The sequence below is a fragment of the Brachyhypopomus gauderio genome, chromosome 10 (assembly GCF_052324685.1).
Source record: "Brachyhypopomus gauderio isolate BG-103 chromosome 10, BGAUD_0.2, whole genome shotgun sequence".
Lineage (NCBI taxonomy): Eukaryota > Metazoa > Chordata > Actinopteri > Gymnotiformes > Hypopomidae > Brachyhypopomus > Brachyhypopomus gauderio.
Window position 1 is genome coordinate 16,037,914 of NC_135220.1, and position 13,955 is coordinate 16,051,868.

Sequence of the window (13,955 nt, forward strand, 5' to 3'; positions counted from 1 at the left end):
AAACGGTATGACTGCAGTCATTTGTCTATCTTGCCTACAATACTTCATATAACGGTGTAAAAATAATTTAATAACGTGGCTTCACGTTATTACAGGTTATTAAACACATCTGTTTAGATTTTTACGAAAGCACAAATGGTTTTCACCGAACAAGGCAGCTAAATAATTTCAGCATCAAATACGCGTGCTAAAGTATACCGTTCTTTCTAATTCTAAGCTTCCTTTCTAAGCTTTATGAACCAGGACGCGCGTGTCCGCCGGGGCGCGTGTTTCCTCCTCCTCCTCCCGCGCCCAGCGGAGCGGCGCGCGGCGATGACGTCAGCGCAGGGCGGGGCTGCGCCATTTTGAATGTGGACCCGAGTGTGGGAGGCTGAGGGAGGGAGAGTTGGACCTACTGTTTGAATATCGGGCTAGCGGGACTTCACATTGTCAGCATTAGCAGAAAAACCAGTCCCCCCCCAACCTCCCAACCCCCCCAGGGACGCCCGATCTCCACGATCTGCTGTTGGAGCCTCAGATAGGTTGTATATAACAATAAAGAGGCCGGAGGTGATCGAGACCGGGGGACTGGTATCGCCACTGAGATCCCCTCTCGCCATGGCAGGTAACGCCGCTTAGCCGCTCGCCCGCCGCCGCGTTTCCGCCTTAGTGTTTTAATAAACGACCGTGCGCCAAACCGACAATACATACCGGATAGTTAACACCATCAACGCCGAGTGTGTCCGGTATCAATAACGATATTGACCGGTTTCTACCGGCATCACTACAGGATGGTGTCCGCTAGCCGCTGCGGCCGCGCCGTCTCGGTCCGCCACCGACGGGTCCCTCCCGGTCCGCCGGTAAAGCAGCGATGTGCGGTCACGGTTTGGCCAGAAAGTGGTCGTGTGCCGCGCAGCAGAGGTGGTGTGGGGGTGTGAGCCCCTCCGTCTGTGGGGTGTTTGGTCCGGGCGACACAGACGCCGCTTCCCTCGAGCTGGTTAGCCTAGCATGTAGCTACCAGCGCGCAGACCCTCGTTGTTAGCGGGGTGGAGGGTGCGGGGGTTTCACAGTGTGGTGACTATGGTGAGAGATTTAACGCTCTTCGTGTGTCACACGGCCACACGACGTGTTCATGTTTGTCTTATTAAACGTATTAAACGCTATTATCCTACAATAGGACACTTGGCTAATTCAGTCCAGCTAGCTCATTACCCTCAGCCGGCGTTAGCACGGCGAGGTGGTGAGGGGTGAAGTGTGTGTGTGTGTGTGTGTGTGTGTGTGTGTGTGTGTGTGTTCTGTGGAAACTAATAATGTGCATTGCACAAGAAATGGAGTAATAAAAACTTGAGTTGGTTTGCTTTTCACAGAGGCTAGTCTAAACGTGGAAAATAGGATTAATTCCAATCAGCATCGAGCTCAGCCCAAATACATCCTCGATATCATCTAATTGATATGCATTTTAATTTTAGGACTCTCTTCTGTAGACTACTTAGCAGTTCAAAGTCTACTAATGCTTAAGTTCAGTCACAGATCAATGCTAGTAATCCTTCACAATTGTGTGTTTTGCAAAAGTTTGAGAAAGAAGATCTGGATAATGCATGTCCTGGAATGAACAGCTACCTAGTCATTGTGTAGTTTTGACTGAAAAGGTAAGAGAGACTGCAGTAGTTTTGGCTGAGGATTTCAGAGAAACTACACTGTGTCCTGCATCTGTGTGTTCAACGCCCCTCAAATACATAATGAGCACCTACAGTCCTGTATCATGTGTAGCTCATAGATTTGGCTATGGCTCTTCTGTGGTGAAGCACAGCAGATTGGTTCAAAAGGTTATTCATTCATCATTTATTTGCTGGAACTGGATTTCAAACGACATGTGAAATGCAGTGACATCACATGCCAGCTCCCAGTTTGTCATTTCCACCTATTCTAGTGTGTGATACTGTCACATTTCCTGGGCAGCACCGACTGGTTCAGCATTTCTTGTCTTGTTCTGATGTGTTTTATTGTCACACATTCATTCAGACCACAAATTATATTCTGTGGTGAAATAAAACACCGTATTAGACCTTGCATTCTCCTGTTGGCTTTTTCTGGATTTGGAAACAACAATTAACGTTGTACTTTGTGTCTGCAGGTGCCGGAGGCGGGGCCAACGACGTGCAGTGGTGCTTCTCCCAAGTCAAAGGAGCCATCGACGACGATGTTGCTGAAGGTAAGTGCACAGGCTTTGGCATTGTGACTTTTCTCCAAAATATGAAGTTGGATTATTGTTTTATTTATTTTTTTATTTACAATGCGATTTACAGTTGTACTTGCCCATGGTCGGGGTAGGGTGGGCTCTTCTTTTGCCATCCGTAGCTAGTTTTACATTTTTGTGCTCTGTTGTTGCTGCGTGTGAGATATGAGAGGTATTAGTCTCAACAAGTCAGAGTCGTCAGCACATGTGCAGTGACCCCTGCGCGATGTGTCTGTGGAACCAGGGAGAGCCGCGTGCTGATTGGTTGAAGGTGGCATGTACACAGGAAGAAGGCGGGGAAGGAAATCCTGTCTCATCATGTTGGAACTGTCTTTTTTTCCCCATCTTGGACGGATTTCTCATCCAATTGTCTGAGTGTCGGTGACGGTAGGTTGGCCTGGCACAGGTAGCTGGCTGTACAGGCTTGGATCCTGACTGATTTACTGCATGAACAGTGTAAATAAACATGAAGGTCATATGCAGCAGCTTACTCACAGGATCCCAGGGGACCGACCGTCTCCGAGTCCTACAGGTGATCATTTCCTGGGAAACCTTCTGTCCTTGTGCACCTCTTCTGAATGAGCCGCTGAGCCAATATGACGCAGGTCTGTGCCAAGAATCCTGGTGTCCTCCTTACTCCCTGACTGTTCTCCACTCTGCCTCCCTCTCCTCACTCCTCCTGCCTGGGAGAGCCTGTGTGCACAGTGGGCAGTAGATGGAGGAGCCTCACCGTGTTGGGGGAGGGGGGGGTAGGTGGAGGAGTGACGCACGGCCCCTGAGAGAGTGTCTGACCTACGACACTGGACTGCTGCTGCCGCCACGATGTGACTGTCCAGTTCTTCGAACTGGAGCCGTGTTCACAAACCCTGTTTCTCTCTGCGGAGGAGGTGGAGCTCAGTAGTTGGGTTTGGAGTAAAAGAAAGGGTTTGGCAGTTCTTCAAGCTCTGCAACATGTTCTTGCACCGTGGGTGTGTGATTTAGTCTGAGAAACGAGGAAGACGAGGCTGAACTCGGGGCACAGAGCCAGGAGTGTTCTTAAGCTCACCGGCTACACCATACTTGGTGATTAAGTATGAAGGTGTAACGTCATGAGGGGAACAAGCTTCCCCAGCTGGATCACCGAACGTGTTTAAGATGTTACGTGTGTCTGATGTGCGGTTTGTTTAAGCGGTGTCGCTGCGCTTGGTGTGTATGGGGCAGGGTTTGGTCTGTTTGGTCTTTCACCTCCCTGGTGCTCTCTGATACAACCATGTGATGACCGTGTAAATGACTGTGTGGACGGTCTGAGCCAAGAGGGCCTGTTTCACGTAGCACCACTAGTTTCATTCACCGTTTTTCATTGTGCAAATTTTTTCCTTGACGATCCCTCATGGGTCTTCCAGGCACAGTTCTCCCCACCCCCAGCCTGGTGTTGTCTGTGGCCCACTGACCCAGGCAGCAGCATGTAGGGGCCGCCTTGAAGTGCAAAGTGTCTATTATTCCCCGTTTGAAAAGACGGGGGCGGGTCCTTTTCATTTATAGCCTGATGCACTTATCAACCCATCCTTTCAGTCTCTCTCTCTCTCTCTCTCTCTCTCTCTCTCTCTCTCTCTCTCTCTCTCTCTCTCTCTCTCTCTCTCTCTCTCTCTCTCTCTCTCTCTCTCTCTCTCTCTCTCTCTCTCTCTCCCCCCCCCCCCCCCCCCACTAAGTCCCCAGGAGTTGAAGCACAATCACTCTCTACTTTGGCCTTTCTGCAGTATTGTCCTTTTGCTTCACAGGACAGCTAAGTGTGTGATGGTGTATGCACGCATGTATTAAACTGCACACTAGTTAAAAATGCTGTGCAAAAGAATGCGCTTTTGGGTTTATGTGGATGAATTTCAATACTGGTCCAAGCAGATGAGACATTTTGACTTCTTCCTGTTTGTGTCAGACAGACAGATTCTTTTAAAGGCTGCCGTCTGTGTGTGGTTCTGGCTGGAAGCCATGATTTCTTAAAATGGATCAAGCATTCGTTCTCTTGTTCTCTGAGGATAAAAGATGCTTGTGAAGCATGTGTCTGAGTGTGCGCGCCTCTGTGTCCCCAACAGCGGACATCATCTCCACTGTGGAGTTCAACCACTCAGGGGAGCTGCTAGCCACTGGAGACAAAGGTGGTCGCGTGGTCATCTTCCAGCAAGACACCGAGGTACACCAATCCCCTGCCTCTCTCCCTCATGCTCATTCCAAAACCCCGCCCCATTTTTGCCTTCCTGTTTTCACCCCGCCAGAATAAGAGTCTGCCGCAGTGCCGCAGCGAGTACAACGTCTACAGCACGTTTCAGAGCCACGAGCCCGAGTTTGACTACCTGAAGAGCCTGGAGATCGAGGAGAAGATCAACAAGATACGCTGGCTGCCACAGAAGAACGCTGCCCAGTTTCTGCTGTCCACCAACGGTGAGTGTGCTGGAGGGGTGGGCGGGACCTGCTCCAAATGAGCTCATCAGAAACAGCTCTGTTCACAAAGCACAATATAAACATCTGCAACACAGCAAAGCACGTCTTAGAATCCGAACATGCAGCAATTTGATGGAAGTACCTGCACTGATTGTGGAACTACCTGCACCCTCTGCTGGAAGGTTAACGTACTTGGAAATGAACCAGTGCTAAATCAATTCCTGAACATTATTTTGGAGATACAAATCTGAGTAAATGATGAGCGGAGGGAAATGTAAGCATGACCGAGGCCAACGCTTCAGGCAAGAGGCAGTTTTAAAAAGGCAGTGTACTCTGATATTTGGTACTGGTTTGGATTCAGTGTTTCCTACCACAGCCAGCTACAAATACACTGTGTAAGATTCAGTATTCTTAATTAAAAGTTACAGTAGCAATATTCTTCACCACTTGTCTTCATGAGGAGGCAAGGTGGGTGTGTCAGGGGGCGGAGCCTTTAACAAGGCACTGAATTAACTAGATCTGTCAGCCCTGTTCAGACAGGATTTGATTTACATGAGGAGGTGAGGTGATGTATTTATTACTGCTGTACCACAGTGATTTCAGTACCGTTCAAATCTGCTGTGCTAATCATTTATATGGATTTATACAGATTCTTCACTAGAATTAAGTTGATTAACTTAAAATAGTGGAAATCAAATCAGTATACAAGTTTTCACACTTTTGTTTCAATCATGGAAACGCTTGAGGTGGCCATTTACTTTAGGGGCCCTTCTCAGAGGAGCACCTCTGAGAAGGTTTTGGTGAATTCATGTGGTATGATCAGAATGCATGTGGCATTATGTCGTTATCAAAGCAATGGAAGAGAGAAACAACCGTGACAACAGGAGCCGGTTGTTCCGCATCTCACCGTAGCTCCTGTGGAGAGCGAGAGATCAGCTCCCGCGGAGAGAGATCAGCTCCCGCGGAGAGAGATCAGCTCCCGCGGAGAGAGATCAGCTCCCGCGGAGAGAGATCAGCTCCCGCAGACAGACAGAGAGATCAGCTCCCGCGGAGAGACAGAGAGATCAGCTCCCGGAGAGTGCGAGAGAGATCAGCTCCTGCAGACAGAGAGAGAGAGAGAGAGAGATTGATCAGCTCAGAGAGAGACAGAGAGAGAGAGAGAGATTGATCAGCTCAGAGAGAGACAGAGAGAGAGAGAGAGAGATTGATCAGCTCAGAGAGAGACAGAGAGAGAGAGATTGATCAGCTCAGAGAGAGACAGAGAGAGAGATTGATCAGCTCAGAGAGAGACAGAGAGAGAGAGAGAGATCGATCAGCTCAGAGAGAGACAGAGAGAGAGAGGGAGGGATCAGCTCCCGCGGAGAGAGAGATCAGCTCAGGTCTGCTGTCCCCGCCGGAGCTGCTGTTCTCTCTAACTTCTCTGTCCCGTTTTCTCTAGATACTAGAATATCATCCCAGTCTCGTCCCCAACATGTACAAGCACTGCATATTTTTGGAAACCCTGCTAACCAGGAGGTGTTTATACACCATGGCTGAAGATTAGTCTGGGATTGGACAGACACACAACAGCTGAGAAACAGTTCTCACATTGAGGTTTTGCGGTGTGCTGTAGTAGCAGGTTGGCCTTTAGTCCAGATTCACTGTTACGTTAATGCTGAATTACATTTTTTGTTTAATGGCACCATTTACATGAACCTACTCAAGCCCCTGTGTTATGGAGATGGATTTTCATTTACTGTTTGATAGTAACTGTTGCTAATGGCTAGGTCAGGTTATCTCTACACGCTACAGCTAAACTGTCCTTTGATTTGTAGATAAAACTATAAAATTATGGAAAATCAGTGAGCGTGACAAGAGACCAGAAGGCTACAATCTCAAAGAGGAGGATGGCCGCTGCAGGGACTCTACTACAATCACAACCCTACGGGTAAGCACAGACACACCTGCACGTGAGCCTCTACTACAATCACAACCCTACGGGTAAGCACAGACACACCTGCACGTGAGCCTCTACTACAATCACAACCCTACGGGTAAGCACAGACACACCTGCACGTGAGCCTCTACTACAATCACAACCCTACGGGTAAGCACAGACACACACCTGCACGTGAGCCTCTACTACAATCACAACCCTACGGGTAAGCACAGACACACACCTGCACGTGAGCCTCTACTACAATCACAACCCTACGGGTAAGCACAGACACACACCTGCACGTGAGCCTCTACTACAATCACAACCCTACGGGTAAGCACAGACACACACCTGCACGTGAGCCTCTACTACAATCACAACCCTACGGGTAAGCACAGACACACACCTGCACGTGAGCCTCTACTACAATCACAACCCTACGGGTAAGCACAGACACACACCTGCACGTGAGCCTCTACTACAATCACAACCCTACGGGTAAGCACAGACACACACCTGCACGTGAGCCTCTACTACAATCACAACCCTACGGGTAAGCACAGACACACACCTGCACGTGAGCCTCTACTACAATCACAACCCTACGGGTAAGCACAGACACACACCTGCACGTGAGCCTCTACTACAATCACAACCCTACGGGTAAGCACAGACACACACCTGCACGTGAGCCTCTACTACAATCACAACCCTACGGGTAAGCATAGACACACCTGCACGTGAGCCTAGGGCTGTGACTCTATGGATTTTTTCTTACCGTGGTGAAAGAGCAACGTCCGGTTTAAAGGACGATCTAAACGAGGTGGCAATGTTGCCTGCCATGCTGAATACACGCGCCGATGGAGTGCTCGTCATATATTTTCTGGCAATGTTTGACAGAAGAGGGAATCCATTTTGATTTTTCTGCCACCGGGCAAGTGGATCCGAATGCGAATCGAGGGCTTCCTCCTGAAAATACGTGGCGGGTTCAGTGTCCCCACCGGGCTAAAAGCCACATATCTACTAAACTGAATACATTTAACTGAACTGATCCGTTTCTGAATGGTGCCTGTAGCATTTCATTTGCGACAGTGTTGTGTTGAATTCCGACTTGCCACGTTAATCTGCGCATAAATACGATACAGATAATATTGTCGATTTATGTTTCTATGCATAAATAAGAGCTAGACTTTAATTATCCATCACAGCAAACGGCATTATCTATGTCCAAAGCCACACTGGCTCAAGGCTGTTAACTATTTTAAATAAAACACACATTGGCTATACCGAAGTTCACCTCTGACCACGACTTCGCAGTATTATGTCTAAATATCTAGTTAGGACAAAACTAGAGTGCTCAATAAACTAAGTTAGTCACTGTAACTCCCGAATATCATCTGTAGAGTCTTTATGCATGTGCAAACGAGGGGACTCGGAATTTGGCACAACACATGATGGTTTGAAAAATGATGGTTTGAGATTAATACCTCTCATATCTCACATGCATGAGTTAAATGAAAATGAGCACTTTCTTCTTTGATTTACAACTTTGTCCTACCACCTGATTCACTTTCTGCTCAACCCCTGACGGGTGAAGAAACATCTACAGAAAAGCTGCAGCCCATTATATACCGCATGGTTCAAATCGTGGGGTGAAAAAGTAGTAGCTTATACTCCGGAAAATACGGTAATTTATTTAATGGACTGTTCCTCTCGTGTACACAGCGATCACAATGAAAATGTTTTTTCGCAATGGAAACAGTTCCTTTTATAAGATAAATAAATAGATAAACTGCGATAATGAGCTCAACACCGCGGTAGGCACTACATAACCGCGGTGTTGCGGTAATGCGGTTATCGTCACAGCCCTACGTGAGTCCTCGCGCACACCCGCACGCCCACTCACATGCACACCTGTAGGTGTAGATGGGTTAGGGATAGAGGAGTTGGATGGGTTATGGATGGACAAGTTGTTGAAAAGGAACTGTGTTGAAACATTCCTGATTGTTTTTATGAGTGGTCTTTTAGAATGAATGAGCTCGGAGAAGTGTGCGCGTACTGTACTGAGACCCTCTCACGTCCTCCATCTGTACTGAGACCCTCTCACGTCCTCCGTCTGTACTGAGACCCTCTCACGTCCTCCGTCTGTACTGAGCCCCTCTCTCTCTCCGTCCCCTGGGCAGGTCCCTGTGTTCAGGCCCATGGACCTCATGGTAGAGGCCAGCCCCCGGAGAGTCTTTGCCAACGCTCACACTTACCACATCAACTCCATCTCGGTCAACAGTGACAATGAGACGTACCTGTCGGCGGACGACCTGCGTGTCAACCTGTGGCACCTGGAGATCACAGACCGTAGTTTCAGTATCCTGAAGAGGTCAGAGGTCATGGGGCATGACTATTACTAGGACTGGTACGATGGTATTGGTTTTAAAAAAAGAGCAGAAGCAGAACTGATGTGTAGATAGTTGGCAGTGATTTGCAGTGTTTCACAGCCTAGCAGTTGCAGGTGTGTGCACGTGCGTGTGTGTGTGCGTTCCTTCACCTGGCCCCAGACATTGTGGACATTAAGCCAGCCAACATGGAGGAGCTGACGGAGGTGATCACTGCGGCAGAGTTCCACCCCCACCAGTGCAACACGTTTGTCTACAGCAGCAGCAAGGGCACCATCCGCATGTGTGACATGCGCGCCTCCGCCCTCTGTGACAAGCACTCCAAACGTGAGTATTGCTGCACCCTAACCCTGGAACCCTAAGCCCTCGTTCTTTATGAGTGTGAATAGTACACTAACATAACTTTTGCTTGCCTTAAGTCAACCCTAATCGTAACCCTAGTCATAACCCTAACCTGAACCCATAACCCTCACTGCTCCTCTTTCTATTCATTCTTTGTGTGGTTATTGTGCAGTGTGGTTATTTGTGCATTGCTCAAAAGAGAGTGGATCTATTTAGAGTCATCCAGGTTTCATTCCTACGTGGAGCGAGGTGTTTATTCTTGGCTTTTCTAACCCCTTTAACCCTCTGGACCTGGTTCCTCTAAAGCTGCTTCAAGACGTCTGTTCAAAAGTGATATGTAAATACAAATGAACAGAACCTGGTTTTGTGTGTAGTGAATCGTTCAGTGCTGTGCTTTATTATGAATTATGAGGTTTGTGATGAATAATCACTCATGGGTCCTCCACCGCTCAACGGAGTTAGTTTATAAGGGGAGGGATTTTCATACTCTGTGTGTCTGTCTGTCTGTCTCCATCTCCAGTGTTTGAGGAACCAGAAGACCCCAGTAATCGTTCCTTCTTCTCTGAAATCATCTCTTCCATCTCTGATGTGAAGTTCAGTCACAGTGGCCGGTACATGATGACCCGCGACTACCTGTCTGTCAAAATCTGGGACCTTAACATGGAGAACCGGCCAGTGGAGACGTACCAGGTGGGGGCACTGTAACATACATGCCGAGACGGAGTTCAGAAAAAATGGGGGCAATTAAATGTTAGTTTGTGTTGTAGTTGTAGCATTGGAATTCATCTCTAATTCTGTGAGAACTAATCAACTAAATGTGATGGTTCTGAACCCTGTGTTGGTTAGTCACTAATTCTATATTCAGCATTGGTTGTGTTGCTGTAACCAGTATTCCAATGTTGTGTGGGCTTATAGGCTTAGGATATAGGGTTCAGACTAACCCTGTAGTCAGTCTAGCTTACTTTATGAAGCTTATAAGTGCATTGGTATACAGATAGACAGGCAATGGAAGGGCTTATTTATATTAACAGTATGTGTCATTATTATGTTCTTTATATAACCCATATTTACAATAAGGGAGACATTCAGTCTACCTGAGATCCACGTGAGGGCTACAATCCCTCATAAAGCAACACAATAAGAAGCAGATTTGCAAAACAAACACTTAAAAATTAATAGAGCAATAAAACTAAGATATGCCAACTGTGGAGGCTGTGTTGCTGTGGAGGGTGTGAATCAGTGTTGCACATCTGATTAAAACTGGAGACGTGTGACTACGGAAGGATTTATCTGCACCAGCGTTGTGTGAAACACTAGGGGGAGCTCCATATTTGGGCTGTGCATGACAGTGCACTCTCCCTTTACCCGGTGGGGTTAGAGGTTTACTACTTACACACCCAGCCCAGCGGCAGAGTTAACTGCTTCGTTGCTGTTGTATACAACAGTGAGCCCATTTGCTCAGACCCAGAAGGAGAGAGTGAGGCTGCAGACACGTATCAGTCCTGAATCTGCCATTTCCTGGAAGGCTGTGAGGTCTGATGTTGCGATGGAAGAACAGTTAAACACACAGAGCTCACCAGTGAAACGTAGCAGGCTTTTCACATACCTGCACAATGACCAGGGCTGTGCGGATGAACGAATACCAATAACACTGCAACTTTAATGAATAGCGCAGTTATGACATTCTATTCTTGATGCATTTTATTAGTTTTTTTTCTCCATCTTTGCTTATTTTCATTTTGTAGATTTACATTTAAATTCAAAACTATCCTTATGCTTTTTGTGGTTTAGGCAGAAAGTTACTGTGGTATATCGGGCAGTTTTTCTGTAATCTCAGTAGTGTAAAAGCCAGAAAAATGAGGCCTACACTCAGTAGCATGGTGCATGACTGCTCAAAGGGCCCATGTTCAACTCCCCCTGCTGGTCGTCTTCTGCCTCTGCAGGTCCACGAGTACCTCAGGAGTAAGCTGTGCTCGCTCTATGAGAACGACTGCATCTTCGACAAGTTCGAGTGCTGCTGGAACGGGAATGACAGGTGAGGGACAGCCTCGTCCACCGAGCACTCGCTGCTGTTGGGATACAGGACGCCTGTGGCCATGGGGCAGTTGGTGGACATTTCAAAATGGTCTAAGCCACACGATCCAAAACTGACTCTTAATGGCGGCTGGTGTGTCTTCATAATTTTTTCTTTTTTTTTTTCTTTTACCTATTATTTTTATGATTATATTTTTTGCTAACAAAGTGGCAGGTGATTGTGTAGAGGCCGTGAACCGGAGGGGGGGACTCTTGAGACCATAACCCTCTGCTCCCTCTTATCTAGAGAAGCCCCTGCTATCAGAGGGCAGCAGAGAGGGGGCAGGGCATAGGGGAGGAGGGTGGTGTGGGGTGGAGGAGGGTGGTGTGGGGTGGAGGAGGGTGGTGCGTTACTAGGTTGAGACGATGAACGAAGTTTCACCAAGCCAGCATGAGCACCGAATGCGCTGAAGACTCATTATGCTGAGAAGATTCTTACAGGGTTGAATGAGGGCTAAATTATCCAGATTAAATTTCTTGTGTACTGCGAAAATACTTCAAGGCTAATTAATGTGTCACATAAACTCCAGAGTGAAGAGCTGTGCTCCTCGTCTGCGTGTGCAGCTGCGGGAGTCTTCACGGAACACGGCCGCCGTATGGGGGGGGGGTGGAGCATCTTCGTTGGTTTCTCGCACTCTGATTGGTTACGTTAACCCTCACACCCACTGTGTCCCTGTCCTGTCCTTCTGTCCCGTGGACAGCGTGGTGATGACGGGCTCCTACAACAACTTCTTCCGGATGCTGGAGCGGACGCAGAGGAGGGACGTGACGCTGGAGGCCTCGCGCGAGAGCAGTAAGGGCCGGCAGGTGCTGAAGCCCCGGCGAGTGTGTGCAGGCGGCAAGCGCAAGAAAGACGAGATCAGCGTGGACAGCCTGGACTTCAACAAGAAGATCCTCCACACGGCCTGGCACCCGCAGGAGAACATCATCGCCGTGGCCACCACCAACAACCTCTACATCTTCCAGGAGAAAGTGAACTAGTGCAGTCAGTCGTCATGGAGATAGAACCTCCGAACTTCTGTCTCTGCGGTGGGGGGGGGTGGGGGGAGGAGGGGTGCCGAGAGAAAGGATGAACTAGTGAAAATCATTTCTGTGACGGCCGTCACCACTAGCGCCACCTTCATCAACACTGTCATCATCATCATCGTTGCATACCAACGTGCACCTGTTCCAGGGCGGGGGGAACCAGGGGGTCCGTAACCAGGGCAGCCAGTATTGAGTCCAGCTCAGGTTCAGGCTGGGCTGGACAAATGGCGGCCTCGCTCCGGTCTCCGTGGAAACGGGGTGCACACGTTGCTACGGTGATGTGCTGCCCACTGTCTGTACCCACAATCCTTTTCCTTCCCGTACCACTTGGTCCTGGTGGCAAGGAGAGTTCAGCAGCAGGTTCCTGTATCCGTCAGACATCTGCCATTGTTGTCTTTTTGTTCGTTTGTTTTAGTTAATTTTCTTATTTCGTCTTTTGTTGAAAGTATCTGTATAAAGACAGATTTGAGCTGATCCATGTGTCCCTGTATTCTTCAAACCTTCGCTTGCTGTGTGCCATTGTAGGTTTTTTTAATCTCAGTGAAACTGCCAAGTTATGTAGGTTGTTTTAATTGTTTTTTTCCTCATTTTTCTTTGTTTTGCTCAATAAATTCTCTATTACTGTCCTGAAATTCATAGTCTGTTCAACTAGAGATTTTAATTTCTTCTTAAAAAACGTTGCGACCATGTCTCCGGTTTCAGACACGTACTCACACACAGCCCCTAATGCATTGTTTTCGGTGCAGACAGACCTGTGATGGCATTATCCTCGTGCATGATTCATTGACTGTCTTCAGTAGTGTGATCTTACACACATGCACATACCAGTCTGCATGAGAGAACTATGTTGCCATTGCTGTGTTATTTTTCTGTTTCCTTCACTATACTCATCTCAATCTCTCACGCACACACACACACTTCTTTGTTTCTCTCTCTCCCCCAAGTTGAGAAGAATTATAGAAATTATAATAATGGAAAAATGGTATTTATAAATCGAACAAACATTACATTCAGAGTCGTGTCTCTTTCTTTCCTGAGACGAGATCTGGACTGGCTTTCACCAAAGCACTACCCTAGATCGGACAACGGAGTGCAAATAGGACCCTGGACATTCTCATTAATATGATCTTACCCAACAGTATTTGGGGGAGATGGGTGTAATGTTCACTGGGGTTCTCAGTAACCCTGAATGCTGCTCCCAGTCCCACCTCTGTTTATTTGTTAATGTTTCTTAAGAAACAAGAAATTCTTTTCATGGCGTTATTGGAAACAAAACATTTTCATATTGACATGTCAAAAAAAAGCAAGCCTCTTCTGTAAAATTCCGTGTCTGAAAGTTGCTGGCCTTAATGCACAGTCTGATTTAGCCGAAATGAACAGTGCCAATTGAGGAAAAAGGACACACAGTGACCGAAGCCAAACACACGTCTAGACACACCGGATAACCCGCGCGCCCTTAACCGAATGCAGCTCGGCACGTGCTCCACGCACGCGCTCCACGCACGTGTAGTTTGGCCTTTCGAAATGCGCTTCAAAATTTGAAAACGGACAACGATTTATTATCTAATTTTTGTTT

The 13,955-nt window shown here is 47.7% G+C and overlaps 1 protein-coding gene across 2 annotated transcripts; it reads left to right on the forward strand.

The window, feature by feature from the left end:
• Positions 1-314: 314 nt before the first annotated feature.
• Positions 315-13,015, forward strand: ppp2r2ab (protein phosphatase 2, regulatory subunit B, alpha b). 2 transcript variants are annotated; one of them, XM_077019937.1, is made up of 10 exons: positions 315-604; positions 2,114-2,191; positions 4,285-4,382; positions 4,465-4,630; positions 6,445-6,557; positions 8,732-8,909; positions 9,101-9,265; positions 9,801-9,970; positions 11,224-11,315; positions 12,055-13,015. In XM_077019937.1, exons 1-10 carry the CDS (start codon positions 598-600, stop codon positions 12,332-12,334), a joined length of 1,347 nt encoding a protein of 448 aa, XP_076876052.1. In that variant the 5' UTR covers positions 315-597; the 3' UTR covers positions 12,335-13,015. The 2 variants fall into 2 exon arrangements, with proteins under 2 accessions (XP_076876052.1, XP_076876053.1); XM_077019938.1 differs by lacking the exons at positions 315-604; positions 2,114-2,191; positions 4,285-4,382; positions 4,465-4,630; positions 6,445-6,557 and adding an exon at positions 7,223-7,266.
• The last annotated feature ends 940 nt before the right edge of the window (positions 13,016-13,955 follow it).

Coding starts and splice junctions, on each gene's coding strand:
- ppp2r2ab (XM_077019937.1), top strand. Junction 9,266..9,800: donor CTGTGACAAGCACTCCAAAC/GTGAGTATTGCT, acceptor CTCCATCTCCAG/TGTTTGAGGAACCAGAAGAC. Junction 11,316..12,054: donor TGCTGGAACGGGAATGACAG/GTGAGGGACAGC, acceptor TCCCGTGGACAG/CGTGGTGATGACGGGCTCCT.